The 15,309-nt window shown below is 43.0% G+C and overlaps 1 protein-coding gene across 1 annotated transcript in view; it reads right to left on the bottom strand.

Moving 5' to 3' along the window:
* The window catches only part of LOC121539521 (protein transport protein Sec23A), a 36,427-nt gene extending 21,516 nt beyond the window's left edge, over positions 1 to 14,911 (bottom strand). The window contains exons 1-9 of the mRNA XM_041848081.2: positions 14,813 to 14,911; positions 13,292 to 13,527; positions 12,852 to 12,996; positions 12,259 to 12,575; positions 12,001 to 12,145; positions 11,418 to 11,576; positions 11,010 to 11,125; positions 10,584 to 10,707; positions 269 to 349 (exon numbers count right to left, since the gene is read on the bottom strand). Of these exons, the coding sequence (XP_041704015.1) occupies positions 269 to 349; positions 10,584 to 10,707; positions 11,010 to 11,125; positions 11,418 to 11,576; positions 12,001 to 12,145; positions 12,259 to 12,575; positions 12,852 to 12,996; positions 13,292 to 13,512 (1,308 nt within the window). The 5' untranslated portion in view covers positions 13,513 to 13,527; positions 14,813 to 14,911. The remainder of the gene's footprint in view (positions 1 to 268; positions 350 to 10,583; positions 10,708 to 11,009; positions 11,126 to 11,417; positions 11,577 to 12,000; positions 12,146 to 12,258; positions 12,576 to 12,851; positions 12,997 to 13,291; positions 13,528 to 14,812) is intronic.
* Positions 14,912 to 15,309: the final 398 nt, after the last annotated feature.

The raw sequence follows: 15,309 nt of genomic DNA, 5'->3' as shown, positions 1-15,309 counted from the left end.
CTAAGGGAGATTTTACAGAAATTCTGTTAAACTTTGCATCTGTACCGTTCTTCCAGTAAATGTTTTTGTAACATTTTCAGTGTAAATTGTTAAAAGTAGTCCTTCTGCATAGAGTTGTATGGTTTGCTAAACTTTGAAAACCAATGTTTTTTGTTTGGCATACATTTTGAGTAAAACAAAAAAATCTCAGTCTCAGCTCAATTCCGTTATCGTGGAATTGCCCTGTAGAGTATTAGGGCACTGATCTATGTATTTGACGTGGACTCACATTTTCAGATACACACGGTCCTTTGGCATTTAATGACACACACGGCCCGATGGCTCCTGAAATCTTGATCTCTCGAGATGTCTGAAATGAAGGACAGATGATATTAGAACATATTTGCATTTTGCGTACAATTCTATTTGGTAAAAGGGTTAAGAAATCTGATATTTTCCATAATGTTTAATGGATTAAATCACCTATCAATGTGGCTCTATTACAATATCTTACACACTACGTAAAAGCAATGTAATGTATTGTAGTGGTATGTTAGTGTGGATATTGGAACACAGTGGCTGCTTTTGAAATGGCACCATATTCCCTATTCTGAATGGCTTCAAAAAGTATTCATACCCCTTGACTTATTCCACATTGTTTTGTTACAAACTGAATTCAAAATAGATTAAATATACAGTGAGGGAAAAAAGTATTTGATCCCCTGCTGATTTTGTACGTTTGCCCACTGACAAAGACATGATCAGTCTATCATTTTAATGGTAGGTTTATTTGAACAGTGAGAGACAGAATAACAACAAAAAATCCAGAAAAACACATGTCAAAAATGTTATAAATTGATTTGCATTTTAATGAGGGAAATAAGTATTTGACCCCCTCTCAATCAGAAAGATTTCTGGCTCCCAGGTGTCTTTTATACAGGTAACGAGCTGAGATTAGGAGCACACTCTTAAAGGGAGTGCTCCTAATATCAGCTTGTTACCTGTATAAAAGACACCTGTCCACAGAAGCAATCAATCAATCAGATTCCAAACTCTCCACCATGGCCAAGACCAAAGAGCTCTCCAAGGATGTCAGGGACACGATTGTAGACCTACACAAGGCTGGAATGGGCTACAAGACCATCGCCAAGCAGCTTGGTGAGAAGGTGACAACAGTTGGTGCGATTATTCGCAAATGGAAGAAACACAAAAGAACTGTCAATCTCCCTCGGCCTGGGGCTCCATGCAAGATCTCACCTCGTGGAGTTGCAATGATCATGAGAACGGTGAGGAATCAGCCCAGAACTACACACGAGGATCTTGTCAATGATCTCAAGGCAGCTGGGACCATAGTCACCAAGAAAACAATTGGTAACACACTACGCCGTGAAGGACTGAAATCCTGCAGCGCCCGCAAGGTCCCCCTGCTCAAGAAAGCACATACAGTGGGGAGAACAAGTATTTGATACACTGCCGATTTTGCAGGTTTTCCTACTTACAAAGCATGTAGAGGTCTGTAATTTTTATCATAGGTACACTTCAACTGTGAGAGACGGAATCTAAAACAAAAATCCAGAAAATCACATTGTATGATTTTTACGTAATTCATTTGCATTTTATTGCATGACATAAGTATTTGATCACCTACCAACAGTAAGAATTCCGGCTCTCACAGACCTTTCTTTAAGAAGCCCTCCTGTTCTCCACTCATTACCTGTATTAACTGCACCTGTTTGAACTCGTTACCTGTATAAAAGACACCTGTCCCCACACTCAATCAAACAGACTCCAACCTCTCCACAATGGCCAAGACCAGAGAGCTGTGTAAGGACATCAGGGATACAATTGTAGACCTGCACAAGGCTGGGATGGGCTACAGGACAATAGGCAAGCAGCTTGGTGAGAAGGCAACAACTGTTGGTGCAATTATTAGAAAATGGAAGAAGTTCAAGATGACGGTCAATCACCCTCGGTCTGGGGCTCCATGCTAGATCTCACCTCGTGGGGCATCAATGATCATGAGGAAGGTGAGGGATCAGCCCAGAACTACACGGCAGGACCTGGTCAATGACCTGAAGAGAGCTGGGACCACAGTCTCAAAGAAAACCATTAGTAACACACTACGCCGTCATGGATTAAAATCCTGCAGCGCACGCAAGGTCCCCCTGCTCAAGCCAGCGCATGTCCAGGCCCGTCTGAAGTTTGCCAATGACCATCTGGATGGTCCAGAGGAGGAATGGGAGAAGGTCATGTGGTCTGATGAGACAAAAATTTAGCTTTTTGGTCTAAACTCCACTCGCGGTGTTTGGGGGAAGAAGAAGGATGAGTACAACCCCAAGAACACCATCCCAACCGTGAAGCATGGAGGTGGAAACATCATTCTTTGAGGATGCTTTTCTGCAAAGGGGACAGGACGACTGCACTCTATTGAGGGGAGGATGGATGGGGCCATGTATCGCAAGATCTTGGCCATCAACCTCCTTCCCTCAGTAAGAGCATTGAAGATGGGTCGTGGCTGGGTCTTCCAGCATGACAACGACCTGAAACACACAGCCAGGGCAACTAAGGAGTGGCTCCGTAAGAAGCATCTCAAAGTCCTGGAGTGGCCTAACCAGTCTCCAGACCTGAACCCAATAGAAAATCTTTGGAGGGAGCTGAAAGTCCGTATTGCCCAGCGACAGCCCCGAAACCTGAAGGATCTGGAGAAGGTCTGTATGGAGGAGTGGGCCAAAATCCCTGCTGCAGTGTGTGCAAACCTGGTCAAGACCTACAGGAAACGTAAGATCTCTGTAATTGCAAACAAAGGTTTCTGTACCAAATAATAAGTTCTGCTTTTCTGATGTATCAAATACTTATGTCATGCAATAAAATGCAAATTATTACTTAAAAATCATACAATGTGATTTTCTGGATTTTTGTTTTAGATTCCGTCTCTCACAGTTGAAGTGTACCTATGTTAAAAATTACAGACCTCTACATGCTTTGTAAGTAGGAAAACCTGCAAAATCGGCAGTGTATCAAATACTTGTTCTCCCCACTGTATACAGGCCCGTCTAAAGTTTGCCAATGAACATCTGAATGATTCAGAGGAGAACTGGGTGAAAGTGTTGTGGTCAGATGAGACCAAAATCGAGCTCTTTGGCATCAACTCAACTCGCCGTGTTTGGAGGAGGAATGCTGCCTATGACCCCAAGAACACCATCCCCACCGTCAAACATGGAGGTGGAAACATTATGCTTCGGGGGTGTTTTTCTGCTAAGGGGAAAGGACAACTTCACCGCATCAAAGGGACGATGGACGGCACCATGTACTGTCAAATCTTGGGTGAGAACCTCCTTCCCTCAGCCAGGGCATTGAAAATGGGTCGTGGATGGGTATTCCAGCATGACAATGACCCAAAACACACGGCCAAGGCAACAAAGGAGTGGCTCAAGAAGAAGCACATTAAGGTCCTGGAGTGGCCTAGCCAGTCTCCAGACCTTAATCCCATAGAAAATCTGTGGAGGGAGCTGAAGGTTCGAGTTGCCAAACGTCAGGCTCGAAACCTTAATGACTTGGAGAAGATCTGCAAAGAGGAGTGGGACAAAATCCCTCCTGAGATGTGTGCAAACCTGGTGGCCAACTACAAGAAACGTCTGACCTCTGTGATTGCCAACGAGGGTTTTGCCAAAAAGTACTAAGTCATGTTTTGCAGAGGGGTCAAATACTTATTTCCCTCATTAAAATGCAAATCAATTCATAACATTTTTGACATGAGTTTTTCTGGATTTTTTTGTTGTTATTCTGTCTCTCACTGTTCAAATAAACCTACCATTTACATTATTTACTGATCATGTCTTTATCAGTGGGCAAACGTACAAAATCAGCAGGGGATCAAATACTTTTTACCCGCATTGTACATCCAATTTCCTTTGATCATCCTTGAGATGTCACTACAACTTGGAGTCCACATGTAGCCAATTCAATTGTTTGGACATGATTTACAAAGAAACACAGCTGTCCAAGGAACTGTCCGTAGATCTCAGAAATAGAATTGTCATGAGACATATCTGTGGAAGGGTATAAAACAATTTCTAGAGTGTTGAGCGTTTCCAAGAGCACAGTGGTCTCCATCATTGGGAAATGTAAAAAATATGGAACTACCCTGACTGCCTAGAGCTAGCCGTCCGACCAAACTGAGCAACCGGGCAAGAAGGACCTTGGTCAGGGAGATGACCAAGAAACCAATGACCACTGGCAGAACTACAGAGTTCCTTGGAAGAGATGGGAGAACCTGCCAGAAGGACAACAATCTCTACAGCACTTCACCAATCTGGGATTTATGGGAGAGTGGCCAGACCGAAGCCACTCCTGAGAAAAAGGCACGACAGCATGCCTGGAGTTTGCAATAAGGCACGTGAAAGACACAGCATAAGGCTAAATATTCTGTAGTCTGATGAGACAAACATTTTACTCTTTGGCCTGAATGCAAAGCGCTATGTCTTGAGAAAACCAGGCACAGCTCATCACAGCCTGAATTCAAAATGGATTAAATATATATTTTCTCACCCATCTACACACAATACCCCATAATGACAAAGTGAAAACATGTTTAGACATTTTTCCAAATGTATTAAAAATTAAATACAGAAATATCTCATGTACTTAAGTATTCACAACCCTGAGTCAATACTACCATGAAGCATGGTGGAGCCAGCATCATGCTTTGGGGATTCCGTCTCGCTTCCGCATTGTCTCCGTGCTGCTGTGCTGTTTGTTGCTACTTGGCTACCTGCCAAACTGTTCACGTTTTACTTTTAATAAACGTTTAATCAATCTCTGTGTTCAACAAATTTACCAACTTTTTAGTTTTGTCCTCACTCATCTTTTTTCGTTAAACTTTTTCGTTTTTTTGCTGCCAACTTTACTTTATTTTCCTTTTTTCCATCGCAACTTTTTTTCCCTCATTCAACTTTTTCACTCCGGACGCTTTATCTGGACATGGTTCGTCAACATCTTCAACAGCCGAAGTTAAGTAGTAACATTAACATGATGTCTTCTAATTGCAGTCGCTGTACTCATAATATACAGGAGAACGATCGCCTTACGGCGAGAATAGCTGTGCTACAAGCCCAGCTTCAGACGCAATCGTTAGGCAAGGGTAATTTCAGTGTAGGAAAGGAAGAAACAGCGTCTGTGCCACCAGTAAGTACAGATAGTAACGTTAGTATAAATCCCCCGCACAGTCCCCGCAGCTGGACAACTTTCTCATGGCTTCTGGAGGGAAATACCGTTGGAATGCTCAACCGGTGTCGCTCATTCAGCCGACAAAACTTTCAACCGGTTTTCCCCATTATGTAGCGAGTCGGAGTCTGAGTCTGAGTCTTCCCTTGTCTCTACTCCTCCCGTTAAGGGGTCTGAGACGCCGAAGGCTCCCACCATTAGCTCTGACAAATTGAAAACCCTAGTCATTGGCGACTCCATTACCCGCAGTATTAGACTTAAAACGAATCATCCAGCGATCATACACTGTTTACCAGGGGGCAGGGCTACCGACGTTAAGGCTAATCTAAAGATGGTGCTGGCTAAAGCTAAAACTGGCGAGTGTAGAGAGTATAGAGATATTGTTATCCACGTCGGCACCAACGATGTTAGGATGAAACAGTCAGAGGTCACCAAGTGCAACATAGCTTCAGCGTGTAAATCAGCTAGAAAGATGTGTCGGCATCGAGTAATTGTCTCTGGCCCCCTCCCAGTTAGGGGGAGTGACGAGCTCTACAGCAGAGTCTCAGCACTCAATCGCTGGTTGAAAACTGTTTTCTGCCCCTCCCAAAAGATAGAATTTGTTGATAATTGGCCCTCTTTCTGGGACTCACCCACAAACAGGACCAAGCCTGACCTGCTGAGGAGTGACGGACTCCATCCTAGCTGGAGGGGTGCTCTCATCTTATCTACCAACATAGATAGGGCTCTAACTCCTCTAGCCCCACAGTGAAATAGGGTGCAGGCCAGGCAGCAGGCTGTTAGCCAACCTGCCAGCTTAGTGGAGTCTGCCAATAGCACAGTCAGTGTAGTCAGCTCAGCTATACCCATCGAGACTGTGTCTGTGCCTCGACCTAGGTTGGGCAAAACTAAACATGGCGGTGTTCGCCTTAGCAATCTTATTAGGATAAAGACCTCCTCCATTCCTGCCATTATTGAAAGAGATCGTGACACCTCACATCTCAAAATAGGGTTACTTAATGTTAGATCCCTCACTTCAAAGGCAGTCATAGTCAATGAACTAATCACTGATCATAATCTTGATGTGATTGGCCTGACTGAAACATGGCTTAAGCCTGATGAATTTGCTGTGTTAAATGAGGCCTCACCTCCTGGTTACACTAGTGACCATATTCCCGTGCATCCCGCAAAGGCGGAGGTGTTGCTAACATTTACGATAGCAAATTTCAATTTACAAAAAAAAAATGGCGTTCGCCTTTTGAGCTTCTAGTCATGAAATCTATGCAGCCTACTCAATCACTTTTTATAGCTACTGTTTACAGGCCTCCTGGGCCATATACAGCGTTCCTCTCTGAGTTTCCTGAATTCCTATCAGACCTTGTAGTCATAGCAGATCATATTCTAATTTTTGGTGATTTTAATATTCACATGGAGAAGTCCACAGACCCACTCCAAAAGTCTTTCGGAGCCATTATCGACTCAGTGGGTTTTGTCCAACATGTCTCTGGACCTACTCACTGCCACAGTCATACTCTGGACCTAGTTTTGTCCCATGGAATAAATGTTGTAGATCTTAATGTTTTTCCACAAAATCCTGGACTATCGGACCACCATTTTATTACGTTTGCAATCGCAACAAATAATCTGCTCAGACCCCAACCAAGGAGCATCAAAAGTCGTGCTATAAATTCTCAGACAATACAAAAATTCCTTGATGCCCTTCCAGACTCCTTCTGCCTACCCAAGGACGTCAGAGGACAAAAATCAGTTAACCACTTAACTGAGGAACTCAATTTAACCTTGCGCAATACCCTAGATGCAGTTGCACCCCTAAAAACGAAAAAACATTTGTCATAACAAACTAGCTCCCTGGTATACAGAAAATACCCGAAGCTTTGAAGCAAGCTTCCAGGAAATTGGAACGGAAATGGCGCCACACCAAACTGGAAGTCTTCCGACTAGCTTGGAAAGACAGTACCGTGCAGTACCGAAGAGCCCTCACTGCTGCTCGATCATCCTACTTTTTCCAACTTAATCGAGGAAAATAAGAACAATCCAAAATTTATTTTTGATACTGTTGCAAAGCTAACTAAAAAGCAGCATTCCCCAAGAGAGGATGGCTTTCACTTCAGCAGTAATAAATTCATGAACTTCTTTGAGGAAAAGATCATGACCATTAGAAAGCAAATTACGGACTCCTCTTTGAATCCAGGGCTTAGCTGTCCTGGATCTGCACAGACTCTGCGAGGGCCTGGGATCAGGAGAGACACTTAAGTGTTTTAATACTATATCTCTTGACACAATGATGAAAATAATCATGGCCTCTAAACCTTCAAGCTGCATACTGGATCCTATTCCTACTAAACTGCTGAAGGAGCTGCTTCCTGTGCTTGGCCCTCCTATGTTGAACATAATAAACAGCTCTCTATCCACCGGATGTGTACCAAACTCACTAAAAGTGGCAGTGATAAAGCCTCTCTTGAAAAAGCCAAACCTTGACCCGGAAAATATAAAAAACTATCGGCCTATATCGAATCTTCCATTCCTCTCAAAAATTTTAGAAAAAGCTGTTGCGCAGCAACTCACTGCCTTTCTGAAGACAAACAATGTATACGAAATGCTTCAGTCTGGTTTTAGACCCCATCATAGCACTGAGACTGCACTTGTGAAGGTGGTAAATGACCTTTAATGGCGTCAGACCGAGGCTCTGCATCTGTCCTCGTGCTACTAGACCTTAGTGCTGCCTTTGACACCATCGATCACCACATTCTTTTGGAGAGACTGGAAACCCAAATTGGTCTACACGGACAAGTTCTGGCCTGGTTTAGATCTTACCTGTCGGAAAGATATCAGTTTGTCTCTGTGAATGGTCTGTCCTCCGACAAATCAACTGTACATTTCGGTGTTCCTCAAGGTTCCGTTTTAGGACCACTATTGTTTTCACTATATATTTTACCTCTTGGGGATGTTATTCGAAAACATAATGTTAACTTTCACTGCTATGCGGATGACACACAGCTGTACATTTCAATGAAACATGGTGAAGCCCCAAAATTGCCCTTGCTAGAAGCCTGTGTTTCAGACATAAGGAAGTGGATGGCTGAAAACTTTCTACTTTTAAACTCGGACAAAACAGAGATGCTTGTTCTAGGTCCCAAGAAACAAAGAGATCTTCTGTTAAATCTGACAATTCATCTTGATGGTTGTAAAGTCGTCTCAAATAAAACTGTGAAGGACCTCGGCGTTACTCTTGACCCTGATCTCTCTTTTGACGAACATATCAAGACTGTTTCAAGGACAGCTTTTTTCCATCTACGTAACATTGCAAAAATCAGAAATTTTCTGTCCAAAAATGATGCAGAAAAATTAATCCATGCATTTGTTACTTCTAGGTTAGACTACTGCAATGCTCTACTTTCCGGCTACCCGGATAAAGCACTAAATAAACTTCAGTTAGTGCTAAATACGGCTGCTAGAATCCTGACTAGAACCAAGAAATTTGATCATATTACTCCAGTGCTAGCTTCCCTACACTGGCTTCCTGTTAAGGCAAGGGCTGATTTCAAGGTTTTACTGTTAACCTATAAAGCGTTACATGGGCTTGCTCCTACCTATCTTTCCGAGTTGGTCCTGCCGTACATACCAATACGTACGCTACGGTCACAAGACGCAGGCCTCCTAATTGTCCCTAGAATTTCTAAGCAAACAGCGGGAGGCAGGGCTTTCTCCTATAGATCTCCATTTTTATGGAACAGTTTGCCTACCCATGTGAGAGACGCAGACTCGGTCTCAACCTTTAAGTCTTTACTGAAGACTTATCTCTTCAGTAGGTCATATGATTGAGTGTAGTCTGGCCCAGGAATCTTCGGATGGGGCCACAGTGTCTCCGGACCGCTCCTGTCTCAGCCTCCAGTATTTATGCTGCAGTAGTTTATGTGTCGGGGGGCTGGGGTTAGTTGGTTATACCTGGAGTACTTCTCCTGTCTTATCCAGTGTCCTGTGTGAATTTAAGTATGCTCTCTCTAATTCTCTCGTTCTCTCTTTCTCTCTGAGAACCTGAGCCCTAGGACCATACGTCAGGACTACCGGGCATGCTGACACCTTGCTGTCCCCAGTCCGCCTGGCCTTGCTGCTATTCCAGTTTCAACTGTTCTGCCTGCGGCTACGAAACCCCTACCTGTCCCAGACCTGCTGTTTTCAACTCTTAATGATCGGCTATGAAAAGCCAACTGAGAGACCTGAGCCCTAGGACCATACGTCGGGACTACCGGCCGTGGTGACTCCTTGCTGTCCCCAGTCCGCCTGGCCTTGCTGCTATTCCAGTTTTAACTGTTCTGCCTGCGGTTATGGAACCCCTACCTGTCCCAGACCTGCTGTTTTCAACTCTTAATGATCGGCTATGAAAAGCCAACTGAGATTTATTCCTGATTATTATTTGACCATGCTTGTCACTTATGAACATTTTTGAACATCTTGGCATGGTTCTGTTATAATCTCCACCCGGCACAGCCAGAAGAGGACTGGCCACCCCTCATAGCCTGGTTCCTCTCTAGGTTTCTTCCTAGGTTTTGGCCTTTCTAGGGAGTTTTTCCTAGCCACCGTGCTTCTACACCTGCATTACTAGCTGTTTGGGGTTTTAGGCTGGGTGTCTGTACAGCACTTCGAGATATTAGCTAATGTATGAAGGGCTATATAAAATAAAATTGATTGATTGATTTTCGCAGGCAGGGACTGGGAGACTAGTAAGGAGAGGGATTAATGAATTGAGGCAAATACAGGCAAATCATTGATAAGAACATGCTTCAGAGCGCAAACGACCTTAGACTGAGGCAAAGATTTATGTTCCAACAGCACAATGACCCCAAGCATACAGCCAAAGCAAAGCTGGAATGGCTTCAGAACAGCAATGTGAAAGTCCTTGAGTGGCACAGCCAAAGGCCAGACTTGAATCCCATTGAAAATCTCTGGAAAGACTTGAAGATTGCTGTTCACTGCCGCTCCCCATCTAACTTAACAGAGCTTGAGAAAATCTGCAAGGAAGAATGGGAGAAAATCCCCAAATCCAGATGTACAAAGTTTATACAGACATACCCAAGACGACTCAAAGCTGACTCAGGGTTGTGAATACTTATGATATTAGATATTTCTGTATTTCCTTTTCAATACATTTGCAAAAATGTCTAAACATGTTTTCACTTTGTCATTATAAGATATTGTGTGTAGATGGGTGAATTTTTTAAAATATTTAATCCATTTTGAATTCAGGCTGTAACACAACAAAATGTGGAATAAGTCAAGGGGTATGAATACTTTCTGAAGGCATTGTATAGTGCACTACTAAGTAGTACACTCTATAGGTAGAGTACCATTTCAGATAGAGCCAGTCTGTGCAATGGTTCTACCTTTATCTCCAGGGTGCCTGCGAAGGCCATCTTGAAGGCTCCAGACACATCTTTGGTAAAAACCCTCTGGAAGGTTTGTTTGAATAGCGAGGTGGTGAAAGAGTCCGCCATCACCATGTAGCCTCTACAAAAACAGATATACGCGTATGAGTTCAACGATACACAGGGTGAATCTCAGAAGTCATTCGTCGATTCCTTCCTCCTCAAAGCATCAGAGGAGAGCACTGGAGAAGATCTGAGGACAAACTCTCCTCTCACTATGGGAGAAGCCAGAGTGATTGACGTGTGTGTTATGCGTACCAAATGGCATTCTATTCCCTATATAGTGCACTCCTTTTGAGCCCTGGTCAAAAGTAGTGCACTATATAGGGAATAGGGTGCCATTTCAGACGGAACCTGTATGTTCACCAGACAGAGCGTCCTCACCCAGTGTGATTGGAACAACACTTCATCTCCAGCAGTCCAGTCTGGTCCAGAGCGCAGGCATAGATGTCTATGATGTGGCCATTGGTGGAAGCACGGCTCGCCAATGCCTCGTAATGCTGAAAATGAAGGAAAGGGTTTTTACACATATCCAAACTTTATACAGGAGCAGGACAAAATGAGGATCCAATATAATATAAAGAAGAAAGGAGTGCCTGTTTGTAATTTGTTATGCTAAAAAACACATCTAGCCATTAACTGGTTGTCTCACTTTAATGTGCTGTAACACATTACTTGAGCATTTATCATAATTTACAGACAGTTGCAACAGACCTGAAAAAAGTTCAGATCATGGTACACCCAGCTAAATAACAGGCAAAGTCAACAGTAAAAAGGTTTAGCCAAACTTACTTTGGTCCCCTTCTTCATGAACTTGGCGTTGTCCTTCTCAATGTCGTGCCAAGAGCGAATAGGGGCCTTCAGCTCATCTCCTACCACCATGCCTGGGCCCTGAGTGGCTGGCCCACCGATGAAGGTCATGATGCGTGCACCAGTGTTAGGGAAGGTGCACTGGAAGGGGAATGGATGGTGGAAAAAAGGGACATTTAATTACAAAACATTTCTATGAAGCTGAGTAAACAATGCAAACAAACACAGACCCATAACCACAACGTAATAGGTTTAAACATCTTACAAATCCCACTTCATACAGCGGATTTGACAATGGTGTCATTGAAATATGTACCATTCTGTTTTAAATCACAAATATGAGCAGACCTGGTTTCAAATAGTATTCTAAATCTTTAAAACACTGAAAGCGTTTACTGGAGTCTGCCTGGGATGCCAGATGGACAGAGTTTGCACTTTCGCAACTTTTTCCATTGGTGCAATTGTGCCAGGCAAAATCAATCAAGCCAAAGTACTTGAAATATTTAAAATGTTATTTGAACTCAGGTCTGTAGTGAGGTAAATTATATTTCTGTCCAGGTCTTACCTCCAGCAGGCCAACAGCAATGGACATGGCTGACCCTAAGGAGCGGAGGGGACGTTTTCCCTGAGTGACAGGCCAGGGATCTCTCTGCAGCTCTCCAAGCAGGTCTGTCAGGTTCATGTCAATCTTCTGGACTGGCTGGAGGAATCTAAGCAACACAACAAAATGGAAATAAGTTAAGACTTGTTTTGTTTCATCCCAAATTATTTTAGTGTATGTACTGCCAAGTCAAACCAATGCTGTAGCTATGTAGTGGTTTACCTGTTGGAGAGGGGGGCCTGTGGAGCTTGTGGTCCCCGTCCTGCCTGTGCAGCAGTGGGTTTGGTCAAGCCCAGCATCTCCTGCAATTGTTTGGCGTTGAGGTCTTTGGTTCCCCTGAAGACGTAGCTCTTGGAGATGCCCTCGCAGCCCAGCTCGTGTACTTGGATCATGCGTCCAAAGGTGATGAGGCCCACCAGGGCCGTAGGAGGCAGCAGGGACAGGGACATCTGTAAGGACTCTTTCAGAGCCTGCAGGTCCTCGTCCTCCATGCAGGTGTCCACCACATACAGGAAGACCAGCGGCATCTGGGGACCTCTCTGTGGGGGCCAGGGAAGGCAAACTCAGAGCCATGGCGTTGCATGCTTGATTTTATGTTCTAAATGAGAACTAATACATCTCTGTAGGAGATATAAAACTGAGGTAGGTATGCGATTATCTGATATGCTGTTGAATCTTTACTAAAACATATCAAAACGAAGGCCTATATCTAATTTAGATTAAATCAAAATACTGTATTTATTATATAATCAACGTCCTTATTGTGAGTGATAGCTGGTTTTCTGGAAAAAGCTGTGATCAAAGGGAAACCTTACCTGGACCACATATTCAATGGTGGAGAACTGTGGCAGCAGCTCGGCTGGCTGGTTGACCTCTGATATCCCAGCATAGGTAGGCGGAAACTGATTTCTCTGATAGCAGAAGTTGCAAGCCCACAGTTTGGCTCTATAATCCACTTGGCTAGGTTGAGAGATCAATTGATAGAGTTCAAACAGAGAAGGACCACACAGTTTAGGCTACAATAATGTTTTCAGTGGGTTACATGTGAACATTTTGAGGATTGCCCAAGGATATGTACAGTACAAATCACCTGATGATGACAGTTATAAATTGATAAGTATAAATGAATGAGGAAGAGAGAGAATAGGGAATCATTTACTTTAACTTTCCCAAAATTCCCTGGTTTTCCAGGAAGTTACCAGGATTTTGCAACCCTATGTTTAAGTAAGTGAATGAGGATTGTTGCCTCACTTACCAGAGCGGGTTGAGGACAGCGCGACAGGTCGCCCTGCTACACAGCACAGGCTCATACTGGATGGGGGGCAGGTCTGGGCGCTCCTTCAGAGGGGTGAACAGAGAGGCAACGGGGACCACCATGCGGGTGGCCTCCAGACGACTAGAGGGCCAGACGTTCCAGCTGAAGCGCACCCCATCACGCTCCTCATTCTGTGCAATAAACTCTGGGAAGGTCGCCATAGCACCCTCAGAGAACTACAGACAGAGGGAGGGAAAGGAGTGTCTGCATGTTATAGCAATATATACATTTTATGGTCATGATTGCATTTGATATTTCAACATAGCATGAATAATATAATAGTCCACTACACTGCAATGAGTCTTATGATATTATCATTATTTATTTTTTCCTTTTTGTTATTTATTCTTATATATTTATTTTTTTATGCTCTGAGATTTTTTCTGTATAAAAAAAAAACACTTTACAAATGTAATACATTATTCGTCTGGCTTGGCTGTTTTTATTAGCCCATTTACCTGTCCTGTGTTCTGAGATACCCTTTTGGACTTTGAGCATAACGTTACACTCCAGCAGGCTTACTACCAATTTGAATGTGTCATATCAATAAAGGGGCAGAGGAAATGCAGCCAAATATGATTTAACCTATGGGAAATTCTGGTTTACGTCTAAATGGGGCTAAAATCATGGCTATAACTAAATACCAGAATATGATCCTGACTGTGATCCACTTTTTCACCCACTGATAAAATCGGTTTAAAATAACTTACTTTGAAAACACACACTGAATCTGAATAAATAGAAGGGTATACATAGTTTAGTTGGCTAGTAAACTCATTGTACTGAACCATCACTTACCTTTGCTTTCTCCAGATGATATTCTATCAGAGATGTCCTTATAGCTAGTTAGGCTAACAAAAGGTATTTAAAAATTTTAACACTGACTGTATTGGGCTTTTATCTAACGAGCTAGCTAGCTGACCTGAATCAATCAAATAAAATCAATGGTGAATCAATCAACAGGCTTTACAAACTGATGCTGGATTACAAGCAAAGCTATTTTGATTGAATGAACACAGCCAGTCCCTCTAGTTACAACAACATTAACGTTACTGTAGCTAGTTAAGTCACGTTAAAGTTAGCTTACGTGGTAGGTAGCTGGCTGGCTAGCTACATAACAGGGGTACGCCAAAAACAAATGTTTAATGTTTCAGGGAGGATATCCTAGTTATAATTTTTTTGTTTTGCCTAAGTCAAAAGTAGACAGAAGAAGTCATTCTTGCTTTCACCATGGCATGTTAGCAAACAGTTAGCTAACTAGCTACGCCGCTAACTAAACCACCGGCACCAGCGAAAGGCAATGCAATGTGTCAAAAATGTTTTCACCCTGCTTCAGCTATCCGCCAAACTACACTTGTCAGTTAAGAATTACATTCAAAATACGTATAAATTGTGAAAAACACATTTCTCAAAGATATCGCTAAGTCAACAGTTAAAGCAAATAGAATAATATTTAGCTACCTGAAATCCTCAGACTGGTTCCACACCGCTGCTAGTGACAGTGAGTGAACAGCGCCCCGCACACAACGTAGAATGACAACGTAGCAAACAAAACATGGCTGCGGGAAGCAATGCCACGTCAAGAGGGTTTTGGCTAAAAGGGATACAGTGTATGTCAGAATTGACATTTCGTAGCGGTTTAGAATTTACCCAGCAGGTAAGGAGAATTAACGTAGCAGGTTAGGAAAAGGGTTAGGGTAGCTAAAAAGGAGAAAAAAAAATCACTTTTCGCGCCTATTTGATATAAACTGTATCCCCTCTAGCCATGACCCGTCAATCCGTGAGGAGTTATTAGGTGCAGTTCTATTTTTTCAAAGTTATTTTTTGGAGGTGTCTGGTTTCATTCCAACAGAGAGAATTACCTATATAAAACAGTTTTTCTGCTTGTGGGATTGAAAAATGAGGGAGCCTCTTGGTTCAACATTTCCTTGTGAATAAATTAAATATGTTAAGCGCTT

Source organism: Coregonus clupeaformis, chromosome 25 (assembly GCF_020615455.1).
Source record: "Coregonus clupeaformis isolate EN_2021a chromosome 25, ASM2061545v1, whole genome shotgun sequence".
In the NCBI taxonomy this organism is placed as follows: Eukaryota; Metazoa; Chordata; class Actinopteri; order Salmoniformes; family Salmonidae; genus Coregonus; species Coregonus clupeaformis.
This window is presented reverse-complemented; position numbering and strand designations above follow the sequence as displayed.